This window comes from Anas acuta, chromosome 3 (genome assembly GCF_963932015.1).
Source record: "Anas acuta chromosome 3, bAnaAcu1.1, whole genome shotgun sequence".
NCBI lineage: Eukaryota > Metazoa > Chordata > Aves > Anseriformes > Anatidae > Anas > Anas acuta.
This window is the reverse complement of record NC_088981.1, coordinates 93,833,448-93,849,192: the sequence shown is the minus strand read 5'-3', so window position 1 is coordinate 93,849,192 and position 15,745 is coordinate 93,833,448. Positions and strand designations below refer to the sequence as shown.

Genomic DNA, 15,745 nt, shown 5'->3' with positions numbered 1-15,745 from the left:
TTCAGGAAACAAGCCAGGAGCCTACTCATTTAAAACAACAGCCAAACTGCTGCAGATACAACATTTATTTTATGTGACAGCTCATCCTCTTTTAAAGAGCTGTCTTAATTTCAACATGCCTCTGTTTGATCCTGCAATTGAGAAAAATAAATATTTATGTGTCTACTGTAATATATATGTTAAAGTTTTTAAAGAATACAGTTTTGCCTGTATTAGAGACCAGGATACAACAAAATGAAGCATTATTTGCATGAACTATTAATGATACGGAAGCTCTACCACACATAAGCCCCTGGGAAGCTATGATTTCTTAGCGACTTTTGGTGAAATTTGCTCAGGGCAGCATCAAACACAATCTCAACACAGATTTTCCTTATCCACATATTATAAATCTAGAGTCCCCAAAACCATATACATTATTCTTAATCTTGCACTGAAGTCCTCCTCATCTGCAAGTAAGCTTCAAAAAATCCATATCCAAATCCTCCTGAGCTTGGCACATGAAGCCTGAATAAGGACAGAAGCGCAGCACTTTGTCTAGACACTCGCAGGGGACATCATCTTTCTCCCCATCTGGCAAGAACTGCGCCATCACTGCACATGATCCCAACTGAACTGATCAGGACATTTCTGACCTTGAAAACTCCTCCAGCCAGGTCACAGCCTAGGTGTGTAGTGAGAAAGAGACAAAAGGAAGTTTGCATAGTACAAACTCCAAAAATTAAGTGGGGAACACATGTTTTTCTTCTAGTTGGCAATTAAGAATTAACAGTTAATATGTAAGCAGCTGCTTACAGAACCTACCAGCTTTTTCTCCATTCTCCCTTTGATGGTAACAAGGGTACTGAATTTGAATTCAACCATTGATTGTAAGGATGGTTAATAGTAAAACAGTATTCTAAAATTAGGAATTTAATATATTTTTAAACAATCTTGTACAATGACTGCAAGTTAAGGCTGGACTGCTTTTATTGGTCTTAAATAATAAAAAGAGATGGTATAAAACAGGCTGTATCAAGCTTAATAAATGTGTATAATATTGCCTGTTTTTACACTTTACTACTTATTCTCCCTAGTTTATCCAAATGGACAAGAAACCTTACTTAGCTGCAGTCAAAAACATTTTATCTATTCACCTTTTAAACTTTCTTAATCTCAAAGAGACTTGTTTGGAATGTGGTTATTTCTAGCAGTGCTGTGAAACAAGAGGAGCTTGGAGAATTTCCTTTCCCTAGGGACTTAACACTAGGCTCTTCCTCACTCTGCTTCGAAGTTAATGGTGACAACAGGCAGATTTTATTGACAGTTGCACACATTGCTACTGCCTAAGCCATCATCCCCTAGCATTGGGTTACTGTGAGAGAAATTATAGCAATAATTAAAAAAAATATAAAGCACAACAGCAAAAAAGATACTGAAAGAATTAAAGCACTCCCAATATACAACACCTGGATTTAAACTAAAGTTACCTGAACTCAGGCAAATGAATTAAAACAATAAAAATAGGGCATGCATTAACGGGAGAAAAAAAAAAAAAAAAAGATAGTATCTCCCAGTAAACAGTAAGAGCTACCAACATGGATTTGGTAAGTACATGGTACAAGAAGAAGGCCTCTCAGTAGGTAGTTAAAACTACGTATAAATGAGGAATGTGTACACAGGAGTTAACACAATTTGAAAAGAAAATTAAACTACACAGAAGAGAGCTACTTATTTCCTAAAGATGGTCCAATAACTTCTTGTAACTTAGTTTTTCTTGGGAAAAGAAAAAAATAACTGCAAAACGTATAACCAAAAAACCCCACGCATTTCTACTAGACAGTTTGTTTTCATTCCCACTGTGTCCTTTGGTTATGCCTGAAGAAAGAAGTCAGTGGAAGATCTTTCACACCCGAAAAATGCTGGAATTCCAACAGAAGGTACTTGATCAAGTGAATGGGATGTGACTAGTTTGAGCAAATCCTTGCAGTAAAGCATTCAATTACATTCAAAAATTAGCAGAAAATAAACCTAGATTTCCCCTTTTGCCATTCTGAAAACACATAAACTACATTAAGCTAGAGTGATTAGACATAAGGCAAATATTTAAAAAAAAAAAAAAGGGGGGGAGGAGGGGAACAGCTTAGGGAAGATGACATTCAGTTACATCTCAAAAGCAGATGCGTTTTACCTGAAGACAGCAGTTGCCCATTCCAAAACCCATAGCATCCATATAGATATAGTCTGGTTTAGCTGCTTTTGCTGCTTCTCCATCATCGTTGGGAAATGTTTCGATAAATGGTGACGGCGTGTTCTTATCTTTAAATACTGGTTGGAAAACACAGGTACTCAGTAATTCAGAGTAACAGACTGAACATTTTTTTTTGAAAAAGAGTAAAAGATACATTGGATTTACTCACTTGGTACATTTATAACAACCTTCTCTCCTCTTCGGTGCCGGATATTTCTTGTCAGTGTACTAGAACAAGAAGAATTCAATGAATCCAAAGGTTTATCTTTATGAAAATAGTTTCAGAGTTAATTTTCATGATTTCAGAATATCAGCTTCCTATTGGTTTCAGGCATTTTCCTTCAGGACCCTTCTTCCCCTGGTTTACAATAGACTATAACAGACAGCACTGAATTTTTCTTCAGTGAAGTCAAACCCACTTAGAGGAACTTAATAGGCAGAAGCAATAGGCTACTGACACGAAGAATACAAGGGTGAGTGAAAAGGCATTGCTTAGTTTTTAAAAAGAATGATTTTGTTTCTCCTAAGTCCTATCCTTATAATCAAAGCTCCTCTTGAACTACATAAGTAGTAGTATAGTAGTATACAAGTAGCATACAAGTAGTACAACACCATGCTCCATTCCAGAGTAACTTGGGTAAGTTCAGGACACCGAGATGTTTATGGAATAAAATGGACTGTGACATACCTGAATAGATTAACTAGATTAATATAAATAAAATTAATAAAATAAGATTAGCTAGATTAACTGTGAACAAAGTGGTTAATCATGGGATTTCAAACTGGAAACAATTTTGCAGTAGCATAATCAACACCTTTTGCCCCATAATGGCATGAACTACTATATAAAGTTACTTGAGCTTAACAGTTTACTTTACGTCACTTTGACAGAAAATACATCATCACAACCATCTCTGTCCAAGTCCTTGGGATACATGCAACAACTAGCCATGTAGTTCTCTACTGCAGGTATGCCTATAATTCTATAGCACAGGAAAAAAAAAAAAAAACAGCTTCTCATTCAGACTCCTGAAATGTTCTTACCTAAACCTAGGATGTTTATTGATGGCTTCATCTGGAAAGAAGAGAGACTTTGAAGCTCCTCCTTCTACTGGCGTTGGCTTATATTCTGGCACCGTAAATCCAGGACACCCTAACCTATATAACACAACAATGAAAGTCCAAGTTGTAATGAATACAGCCTGTGATTTTAAAAGGGTCAGATGACCTAAGATTAGGATCTCAGTATACAAAGGAAAAAAAAAAAAAGATTTTAAAAAACTTGAATCTAAGTCTGATTACTTCTAAAGTGTTTTTCAAGACTGTTACCTGCCCCTCTGGAATTGCCAGAAAGAGTTACCATAAAAAGGTCAGTGCTCGTCAACAGCTGGCTTCTGTGGTAGTTAAAACAGACTTTTTTTTTTTTTAAAGAAAGTATTACTTTACCTCTGAACACTAAATGCAGACCTTTTCAGCAGCCAAATCAGGAAACTGCACAGAATTATACAGAGTAAGTTCACATGTTTTAGGGCATTAGCACCTGTCATTAATAGTGACACACACTGGCATTCAGTGCCTCTGTTTCTCTACACGTTGCTGGTTAACATTCAATTTCTGACATATGTAATTTACCCAGTTCTGCCCCCAACAAACCACTTCTGTTAAAAGGATGTACCTAACTAATAATTAGAGGTAGTTTCATGTGTTACACACAAGTAAGTGTCACAGCAATTTGTGATTTTGGAACTTTGAAGAACCCCCTAATGGGAGAAACCTAGGAAGTAACAAAAAGTTACACCTATAAGGCATAAAATGCTGAGATATGAGCAAGAAAATCAAAATAAAACCCTCCTCTTTGGAGCCCTGGAGGATGTAACAACAGGAAAAAAATCCTGGAAAGTTAGCAAGACTCCAACGAACAAGGATTTGAATGGCAAAACAGTTAAAGGCAGAAATAAGAAATATGTTCTCCTTACACAGCCTAGGGAGAACAATCTCTGAGGGATGAAACTATGAATCATTCCAAAGATAAGTCATATGCAGACTGTACATATTATTTGCCAGCTTCTACTGAATGAAGTCTAATGTACTGTTTCCACAGTCATGTAAAAACTATTTATCTGTATCTCTTTAGTCCTTGTGAGACTGGATGTGAAATCTTTTATACAAAATTTATTGAAGTAATCTTTTTGTAAGGTTGCAGGGCAAAAATGCAATTCTGCAACACACTGAAAACTGCTTACTATAGGAGTTTAAAAAAGCGCTCATTACTATAGACATATCTAGTCTAGTTCCCATAAAGAAGAAGCATAGTTTAATCAATAGAGAGATCTCAGGGTAGAATACATGAGGTATTTTGGTACCTGATTTTCGCTGCTAAATCACATTTTGTACTGTTCATGCTCTCGGCAACAATTCAGGGCGTTCTGTACTACACAAGAAACCAGCCAGTAAGGCCAAATGCTTCTGTTTTATTGCAGATTTTTTTTTTTTGAACTATTTTAGGCATAATTATCTTCATTCGTTTGACTGACCAGGCTAGTTCAAATGAACACATTAAATCCCCCCTCAGAATTATGTTTGAAAGTCACAAAGTTCAGTTTCTCCTAGGCAATGAAGAACATCCTGAATGTACTTTTTCAAGAGTCTCCTTACAATAAGATGAAATCTACCCTTTGTAAGGATGTTATGACCTCAGGAGAGGTGCAATCCTTTCTAGATTCAATAAATACAGGACTATAGAAGCTTTACATCTCCATTTTGTAAAGGTAATCACATTCCTTTTCTACTGTGTTCAAAATAATAAAAGGAAGTATGCATGTGCTTCAGTGAATATGTAGTATTAAAAAATAGATCAGGTTAGCCAAGTTTTATAGAACTGCTATTTATAAAGATCAAAGCTTGGAAAATCAGTAAATGGAAACCTTTACCATATCAACTCAAGATTGCAGGCTACTCTGCATACTATACTTTGTTATGAATAATCAGGTTTTCTCTCCTACTGCAAAACCATCATAGATTAGAAGCTTAAAAATATAAAAGATGCAGATTTATTTCTGTCTCACCGCAATAAAAAAAAAATCAGAAGACATGACTGGAACATTAACTATTTTAGTGGAGTCATATTTTGCTCAGTTTCATTGTACTGTTTAGCTATACAGTAAAAGAGAAAAAGCATATATGGAGAATAAGGAGACGGTGTTACACTTCTCAAACAACAATCTCACCTTGGAAAAGATGTCACAGTGCAAACGGCCTCATTTTCTTTCAGCACAGAGGCAGCCTCTTGCCTCCTTTTCCTCATGTTGTCTTGTACAGTGTTGAATTCAGACATGGTTCCTCCGTATGGCTGCCCAGGTGTCCCTTCAATCATATAGCTTCCATATTCTGGTCGCCAGAGCGTTGGGTGGCTTTAATAAATAAATAGCATTATTTAAGTATTTATGCAACTTCAAAAAAGATAGGTTATTAGTATAAATTTCAGACAAAGGCAACTTGTAAGAAAAACCTCCAAAAGCTGATTATTTGGTGGAGTAGAGTGGTACAATGTACCTTCAAATGGATGGAATCACTTGGAGACAGTTGAGAGAAATTAAGGTACAATTTTTCCACCAGAAGTGTTGTATAATATAGTAAGCAGAAACTGCCTGGGCTGACAGCTTCAGTGTCTGTCTCAAACTTTGTTTCTTGGGGTTGTAACATTCTACAGAAAAAGCCAAACAAATTATGCTCCATTTCTTATTCCTACTGCCTGTGGAAACCTGGTCAGATTTCACAAATTTATTGGGCTAAGAAATTAAATGAAGTTTAAACACACCATTAATCCCTGAAAAGCATCTTTCTTTCCTGACAAGCCACCCCACCTCCATGGAGCACAAAGGCAGAGCAGCACTGTCCCTACACTCCTCTATACATGAATAGTTTGAAGCACAAAGTCTTAAAAGAAGAGAAATTGCTTCTTGTAGGCTTTCAACAGCTCCTCTACCCTGGAAGAAAAACAGGAAAGCCTTGCTGGATACCAGGCGTTCCTAGCAAGGAGCAGACAGGCCCAGGGCACAAAGGCCTTTTATCACCACAGCAGTTTCTCCAACTTCCTGTAAGCTTCTGGCTCTCTTCAGCCAAAACACTTCAATATCTCTGGTCTCATTCCTCTGCTTTGGAAAAATACATCTGGTGCCATGAATTAGAAGGAAATTTGCAGTTCCCTGGCTAGCTGAAGTAGGGATATGATCCACTTATCACTGCAAACTCCACAGGAGAGGATGGGGAAGAACTGCCCTGCCACCTTACGCCCAGCCTTCTGCCAAAAATGGGACAGTGTTCCTACAGATAGCAGCTCTCTTACACAGACCTCATTCGCTCCTGTAGCCAGGGATGCATGGCTCAGTCCACACACACACTTCAGCAGGGAAGGAAGGTCTGGTATACAATTACTGAGTACACACAGACAAAACCATAGCAGGACAAAACAAATACTTAAACTGCAGCTTCTGTAGGCTCACCATTACACCCTTCATTTTCACAAGGCATAACATGAAAGGTGCACAGACTGCCTGCAGGTACACTCAAAGCCTTTCACTTCCTGCACCCCAGTTTAATCTGCAAATATTGGTACTGGTGGTTTATGGTTTTAGAGCAGACTTGAAAGTTAGGTTAGTTGAACAAAATTCTGTACGGTATTGTAATGGGAAGAAAAAGTAACAGGAAACAGCTACTCACTTGGGGTTTATCTTCTCCCCCTTGTCTTGCAGCGTCTGAAGAACTTCTTCGCCACACAGCAGTAAGCGTACTTTCTTATTCTCATGGTCAAATTTTACTAGCATATACTCCACCTTGTAAATAATAAAAACAAAACAAACAGTTAAAGGATGGGATTTTCTTCACACACAAATTCATTGGCACATGAATTTAAGTACCAGCTATAACGGGATGACAGACGTCAGACTGGACTTCACCTCTAGAGAGGCTTAAAACCATGGCTAACTATGAATGTGGTAAACAATGCTGAAGAAGACAGCTGCTTGCTCATTTCATCTTGAATGAAGAACTGAAAATTCCTTGAAATCTGATTTGAAAATCCTCAGTTTTTAACTGTGGTCACTTCAGAGATTCTGAATTTACATTTGCCTCCATTATTGGCGTTATTTGCTAAACCATGCAAACTATTAACCACAAGCGTGCCTCTGTCATCCCATGGGTTACAGTCTGCAGCTGACTAAAATAAAATAAAATAAAAAAGATAAACTCTCACTTAAAAACAGGATGTCCATTTACATTAGCCACTTGTTGGAGCTATAAAGCCTACAGCCACAGAGCCTCAGTTACAGCACAGAAAGCCCAGGGTTGTAACAAACGGCACCAGCCCTGCCATACACTCCAGCTCTTGGTAGAGCACTGGGGCTTCCACCCCTTCTTGGTTCAGCCTTGCTTCCACGGCCCTTCTTGCCTCCCTGCCCCACAGCACCTTGCTCCAGGCCTCTGCATGTCCCCGGGGCTGTCACCTCCACCCGCTCCTGGCACCACACTGGTGGAGAACTAGAACCAAGAAGTCGCTAAAGAAAGCGGTGCCAGTGCTGTGCCCCAGATCTGAAGGAAATGGTTTTTACCCAACAGAGATTACCTGAAAGCCATCAGACCCGGAACACCCACATTTCAAACCTTCTAATCTTGACGCATACTTGCTATCAAAACTCCCTTAAGGCCTTTTAGAGCACCACCTGACAGCCACCTGGACATTATAACCCTCCGATACGGACTGATATAACTATTTCCTGACACATATTTGGAAGGGGATGCTTTGCCTGCCAAGTAAAATCAGAAATCATACATGGAAATGCATCATAAGGGCTGTGAGAACTCCTGGCTGGCCCAGCAGTGATACACAATGCTTTCTGTTTGCAGCTCTCAAACCCCTGCTTCCACGACTAATCTAATGCAAACATCAAGCTCAAGTTGTGAACTGTAAATCCACTGCTAGAATTTATCAGTCTTTGTGCTGTGCTATTCAGTCATGTTTTCTGACTTTGTGTAGGATGCCATCCAGCAGTACTTACTGAACTCAGCTGCTTCGATGCCAGAGGCTCAGACTCACCACGACACAGATTTTGGAGCTGCTGGGTCCAAGCTGGCAGCAACTTCTTTTTGTACAGAAGTCTGTGAGTATAGGAAAACAGCCTGCCAAAGCACAGGAAAGCTTGGTGCAGTGCTTTCCAGCACACTGTAAGTGGATTTGTGGGCTTCCCAGTCTTTGGTTACTTTGGCATTCACAGAAGAGTTGTTGCTAGCCGCAGTGACAATGAATGTAATCCTCTGTTGGGATTTGTGATTAAATCTGAAACAGCATTACCCGAGAATGTTTGTAATTCTACAGAATCTGATTAGACAAATCCTGCAGGGACTCATTGAGCAATTATGCATGTTCTCAGTATTTTTTAAGATCAAATCTTAATCCCCTAAAGAAAAATGATTTCTAGTTTCCATGCAAGACGCTATTTCTTTGCGCAGCATGTTTTGTGGTTTGTGTGTATTGTGCCACAACAATCTACTCGAGATAACTGCAGACAACAGTCACCCAGAACGCACTCGAGCACTGATTTAGTTATTACTGAGTACCAGTCTCTCACTCTCAAGTGACACTTGACCCCTGATTAGTGGGGATATAAAAGGACTTTTTTCACACCTTCTTGTTTTCCTACCACATCTCTTTCTGCTTTGGAAAAGCTTCAGCCAACTTATCCTTGCTCAGACCCAGCCCGAACTAGTGGATACATAACTAGTGGTACAGAACTGCAGTTCTCCAAGTTATAAAGACAGACGTGTGACAGGATATATTGAGCCTGCTGCCCTCCTGGCATCCCACCATGCAGTCCTTGTGGTGCCTTCAGGAAGGACTGAAAGCAGAAACATGGCAGAGTAATTGCAGCTGTGTCTGAGAGACACCAAAGGCCAACATTTGTCCACTATTCTAATTTATGTTCCTGTGATTAGCCTCCTATCTCAGTAATCCCTCTCCAAATCTAATTACAACAAGCTGGTAGAGTGAACACTGTACTTCTCTATAAGCTGTATTATATACAGCTTAAAAGTTTCACAAAAGAAAATTAGCCAAAAGAATGTAAAGAAGCATTAAGCCAAGAAGGCAACAAGAAAGAAACCAAAACGTTTCATGATCTGAGTGCTGTAGTGAATATATTTCATTTATGCAAACAGCTTTAGAAACAACTGCTACTCTTGCCTCTGGAAACATTTGACTAAACCTTCAAAGTTGTCTTCACACACAGAAGATCTGCCATTAATTTTAATGAGAAAAGAAGAAAGCTTCAGACAGCTGCCAACGATTCCAAGTAACCCACAGAATATCTTGCCAACAGAGGGACGGACTGAATGGGCATCCTTGAAGAATTTTATTTAAGCTCATCAAAAGATTTAGCCTCCAGCTAGAAAAAGGGAAACAAATTCACAGTTCACACATTTTTACATTTAACTTCAGCTCTTCGTTTACAGACTTTGCACATGTTTTTTATCCACAGTGAAGTTCAGAGAGCTGCGGCCTAGCTGAAAGCATCAGTATGCCCATGAGAGCTTTGACTCTGAAGGCCAAGTGTGTGGGGCTTCACACAGCCTTTGTAATTCATCGTTTTGCCAGACTCCTTTATAGTTCACTTTTCTCCCTGTTTTTAACTAGTCTACCTGCAAGGGAAGTGCACCTTGCCACTCACTGTAAGGAAGGCAGACACCATGGACCCATGGGCCCAGCTGGGGCTCCTGTCCCAAAGCAAACCAAACCCTAGATGTCTCTCTTCTCCGGCCAGAACGCACAGTATGAGGAGGAAAAAAGCCTGCCACTTGGCTCCCTCCTGCAGAGAGGGGTGTACAACATTGTTTCAGTAGTCTAAACCCTCCAAACAGCAAGAGTCTGTCCAGCTCACAGAAGTGTGGTGGACACCTCACCAGGAGAAGGACAAGAGCTTGGCCAAGAAGATTGCAAAGTGAAAGCTGTAAATCCCTCCACATATACAACAAACCTAGGAAAAAAAGTTAAAGTTAAATGCATTCAAATGGCAAATAAATTCTCCATACAAAATAAATAATATTCAAGGGCAACTGATCTACCTCTGAGACAAAAACTGTTCTTTACCAGCTTCCTTCAACTACCAACCTACAGGATACTGCAACTACAGAATATTTCCACATCAGTTTCACTCCATGGCCTTGTCTTCTAAGAGGGAGGCCTTCACCAGCAGCTTGCTGTCAGGACAGTACCTAGAATAGCCTTGCTTCATTTGTCAGGAGTACTTCTCATAGCTGGCTACTGGAGAAATGTCAGGCTTTCAAAATTCTTAATGCTGCTTCTGTAAATATGACTGCAAACAAGACCTTGAATCACCCTCAACTGGGGAAGAGCCAAACCACTCTCCCCACACGAAGCCAAATAGTTGTTACTGGACTTGCCCGGCAGCAACATGAAAGCTAATAGTCCTCTGAAAATGGGCGAGCATGTCTAAAGCTGTGTTTGAGTGCTAGAGTTCACAGAGTTTTATTTGACCATAATTGCATGTATTCTTCCTGCAGAGAACTCGCTACTTAAGCCTGAAGAAATATCCGTCAAGCAACTCTCCAGCAGCAACGCTACGAGCTGAGGAGGACTTAAGCTGATGCAAGTCCCACAGGGTATCATTGTCCAAATACACACCTGGGCAGCAGCCAGTTTCCTGGTATCAGCTCCCCTCCCAGCACACAACTAACACCGTTATGCCAGGTACGCCAGGAACAAAGCCTGGCTAACATTTGGGCAAAAGCCTTTGCTCCAGAGCGTAGTTACCCAGGTGCTTTTAGCATACCAACTATTTGCCGTGAGGCACGTCTGTACGTAAATACACAAGTAGGAATTTGGTCTCGCAGCTTGGTAAGGTCAGAAATGAGGTGCTGAGCAGGCTGAGATTCTAAAACAGAGGAAGATATGTCAAACAGTTATCTGAAAAGGAGCTGCTTTTGAGAGGAAAGCGGGCAAGTTTGCATGCTCTCTGCCCTGTCCATCCTCCTGGGAAAATCAGCCCTGTGCACTCGCCTTCTACCTGGGCTTCTGATCGTCTGCCTCCAGCTAAACCTGATCGCAGATGAGTCACTGTAGACACAGCAGAGCCCTGGATGACTCACAGCCGACCCTTCTTCCTAGAAAAAAATCTTAGTGATGCTTTCTTCTCTAGCAGTGCCTTCACTGGGCAGCCACTGCCACAAGGATCTGGAGCAATTGCTGGAGTCACCTTATGCCAGCTCTCTTTATGCATACTTCACCCCAGGCCTGGAGCTTTTAAGAAAGATCTGAGGTTTTTCCTGACTTTTCTTGGCTTTTGCTAACTATTCCCAGAAGCCACTAGAACATTTAATTCACATCTCTTCATGTAGTACGCCTCATATATTTATGTACACAATAAATAAAAAGGCAACCTTTCCTCTCAAGAGCCTCAAACAAAACAAAACTCATTTAACCAGTTATTAAACTACATCATAGCAAAAAACATAATTCCTGATACATTTATTGGTCAGTTAATGCATCATTAACATGCCACATATCATTAAAATAACAGCCTACAGAAGAACAAAGTTTTAATAACCTGACTGCTCATCAAAAGACCTCTACCACAAGTATTCAGTGCTAACAAGCGAAAAGTAGGTTTTTCTGTAAGCACGCATACTTACAATATATGTAGAGTTTTTTTAAACACAGCTATTTTCTCACCACTGCTGTCATAAAACGTGGAGCCACAGTAATAACCAGATCATGATGCACCTTTAATGAAATGTTTACTGGCCCACAAAGGACAGCCTAACCCCCGAGGGAGTGAACTTACGAGGAAAACAACTCTGGGATCGCAGCAGAAGCCATTTTCCCCATTTCTCATCAGCAAGCCTCCAAACTGCTCAATGGCACAATGCAGAGCACTCCCATGCTCATGGGATTACAATGGCTGTTTTCTGTTGTAAAACATTTTTATTTTTAAATCTGCTACTCACACTTATTTTCTGAAGTGCTTAATTTTGATCAAGCAGACTCCAAGTGGCTAATCCAATAACCAAAGCAGTCTGCAGCTCTACACAAAACCAACCTACAGAAATTGTGCACTAAAAACCAGTAACAATAACAAAAACAAACAAACAAACAAACAGCATAACCAATGTTCATTACATTGAGTTTGTACAAACCTGAAGTACTTTTATACCACACCATGATGACCACAGATACAGAAGAGGATGCAGCACTCCTCATCCCAGGCGACCCAAGCAGCCCCCATGAAGTGCTGCTGCCCGCTGCCCTCCTGCTTGCCGACATCAGGGCTGCAGATTTTCTTCTTTTGCATGTGATAGAACACAACTAAAGGATGTCCTGCGCTGCACATACCACAAACCAGGAAGCTGGGTTATTGAAAACTAAATTTAGAGGTCATAACTCTTTGCATGCGTCTCCAGAACAAGATGTGGCACATTAGAGAACAAGGTGCCTCCTCTTTGACTGCTGCACTGCGTCACATCTGAGGTAAGACCGTAAAAGATAGGATAATGTTTAGATTTCTGTAGCAAGAGCAAATTTATGGCACTCATGGATTTTTAGATTTAAGACAAAAAGGCACAAGTGTTTTCGGCACAACTATTTTCTAATCCACACAAGCTAGATGTTTTAATAGACTAACAGCAAACCATCTCCAACTGTGAAGCAAGACGTTGCAAGCTTCCAAGTTTCCTCTTGCATCACAAAGAGAGAAAAAAATAAAAAAATCCTTCCTGTACTCATCCTTCCTACTCAGCTTTTCTAACACTATTAACTAAAACAATGCATCTGCACAGCACGAGGAGGAAGTCCCGTGGCAAAAGAGGAATTATGCTGAAGCAATAGACAGTAACTCCATGACAAGATTATAACAATTCATTTGACATCCACAAAAGGCAGGAAGTTCACTGTGAACAGAGTATTTCTCTATCTGAAATACAACCAGTGGATAATTAAAATTCCTCTTATTGAGATCTGCGATTGCAGAGGAGGAAATCAATGCATATCACAGGGCTTGGTCACTATTTATGACAAATTACAGCTTGTTTATGGAAAATAAGCAATTAAAAAAACCTTTCAAAATGTTTTCCATGAATTGCAAAATTAGCTTTAGTTTACAGTGGGATGCTTTTTTCTATTTGCTGCAACATTCAGTCTAGTTCAGCCCAATACCAGTAGGATTAGACTAATAAACTTTATGAAAGCAATTCCAAACGAATAGAGAGCAGTTTATAGAAGAAAAGTAGAAGCAGAAGCATAACATGAGCAGAAACAAGGACTGGAAAAGACGTAAGGCAAAGGACCTATAGATATATCCGCATTTTCATCTGCTAGGATTGGAGTTGAGAATTGCTTTTGCTTTCCTATCAGCCTGGGGTAAAGAAAATATCACGATGTACAAATGCTTTTATTTTTATTTTTAGTAGTCAGGGACAGCTTCCCAAATCCCAGCCCCTTCCTGTTGCTCTGGAGCTAAACTTCTCAGATGTTTTCTCTCTAAATCTAAACTTCTATGTTTTCTTCAGCATAATGACTCTAGACTTGTGGATATTAAGTATTTTGCAGTTTTCTTCCTGTTTGTTTGCTCCCCTTTTTTTGCAGCCTGGGCAGTTTTAAGCTCAGGACAGGCCACTCTAGCAATACCAGGTATAAAGAAACTTAATAGAAACCCATGTTTGAAGTTCGTAATTTCCATAAATACAACCACTAAATAGAGGTTATCACTTCACGCATGTTTTGAGAGCTGGAAGCTTTAGGTTCAGTTCCGTTTAGGCATTTCCCACAGGATTAAGGCAGGGCAGAGAGGTAGTACAACAACTATCAGCCGACACAGCCATTGTAGCCACACCTGCTGCTTGTTCTAAAATAAAGGAAGCACAAATTATTTGTAAACAAACAACGTCAGCCTCCCTTTATCTAGTCAAAGCTCCAAGTGTGATCAGGCAGACATGTGAGGGATAACCAAATGGCTCACGAGTGCTGCCCTTCCTCACGCGGTGGGCACATAGGCTAGGACAGCCACCATCCAGAGGCATCCAGACACGCTGCATCTGGCAGGGGGCCATCGCGGGGAATTTCTGCATGAAAGAAATTGAAAAATGCATTCCGTGGGGGGAATTTTGCTGGGGGAGGGGGGAGACCAGAAGCCATTGCCCTTAAAGTGACAAGGGCTCAAACTAAAACAATATATATACTATTATCTAAGTGGTTATGGACATATATCTTGCAGCATGTGGATATAAAAACACGTTTTGAATAAAAAACATAATAAACTGTATGCCTGTCATCCACCTGAGTGTCCACCTTAGCTTTAAAGCTATCACGTGGCATCCTATTCCACAGGACACCCAGACTTCATGAAGTAATTATCTTAAAAGGACATCTGCTGCTTTTCTGCTCCACTAGCTTACCCAAATTTCTTGTAAAATGAGAAAAGCTGAACGCTTTTCCTGCACACCGTGGTGCTCTCTGAACCTGTTCCTTTGAACAGTCAGTGTCTTTTCTCGTCTCCACCTGAATTCCTCTTTGCGTTCAGTTTTGAGCAAGTGTGTCTCTCTCTAGGCCTCTTTATTGTCTTTTAGAGGAGCAGTAACCAAACCTTCACCTGTGTGTTTTAGGGACAGGAGCTGTACTTATTTCCTGCAGTAGGTGAGCTAGATTCATCACTGTTCAGAACACCCTGGACTGTTCCTGGATTTACAGGAGTAACAGACATCAAACAGGAGCCTCAGTGTGTGTGCGTCTCAACCCCACACCGTGTGCTTCAGTGGCAGCAAGTATTTCACCAGTCTGAAAATCCACGGGCTGTGATGCAGTGTCACTGAGCACTGTGCTGTTGCTGCCCTGAAAAATACATACAGGCTGTGAACAGCAAGACGTTAATGCTGCAGCTAGGTCCCTGGGAAAAAATCATTCAGAAGGAAATTGTTCAGAAGGAAAAGGAGCTCTTCTCACAGCCCAGGCTTTCCTTAGGAAAAAGGAGAAAACTTTAAAGATTGTCTCACCAGGAGGAATACCTGTGGGTCACCGTGGTAAGAGACCTTTGGTTTCTCTTCTTGCAGTGTCTGAGAAAGGCTGCTTTGCTGCTTGCATTAGGAAGTGCTGAGCAGCAAGTGGTCATTTTTTTCTAATTCATTACACGGTATAATTAAAAAAAAATAATGAACAAGGAGCAGAGTAAATCGAAAGTAAGAAGAAAGATAAGGAAAGAGTACAGATCAAAAGAACATAAAAGAAAGGACTGAGAAAGAAACAAATGCAGAAAGAAAAAAAGAAAAAAGTCAGGAAGATTTCAGCTTGCAAGCAGCAGTGGCACATTTTTCACAGTGCCTCATGGAATTCAGCATCAAACCCATTTTAAAGATGGCCAAATTCCACATTAATTTTCCACGAAGACAACAGCTCTCTACAAGCTGAAGATGCCTGTTATGTTCCGTGCCCCAGAGCTGGCAGTAGCCAGCCCCATGCCA

General features: G+C 40.3%; 1 protein-coding gene across 2 annotated transcripts in view; it reads right to left on the bottom strand.

The window, feature by feature from the left end:
* Positions 1–15,745, bottom strand: part of GCLC (glutamate-cysteine ligase catalytic subunit) — a 32,016-nt gene that overhangs the window by 13,024 nt on the left and 3,247 nt on the right. For both annotated transcript variants that reach the window (XM_068678394.1, XM_068678395.1), the window contains exons 2-6: positions 6,950–7,062; positions 5,458–5,640; positions 3,275–3,388; positions 2,400–2,458; positions 2,171–2,307 (exon numbers count right to left, since the gene is read on the bottom strand). In XM_068678394.1, coding sequence (XP_068534495.1) covers positions 2,171–2,307; positions 2,400–2,458; positions 3,275–3,388; positions 5,458–5,640; positions 6,950–7,062 — 606 coding nt within the window. The remainder of the gene's footprint in view (positions 1–2,170; positions 2,308–2,399; positions 2,459–3,274; positions 3,389–5,457; positions 5,641–6,949; positions 7,063–15,745) is intronic.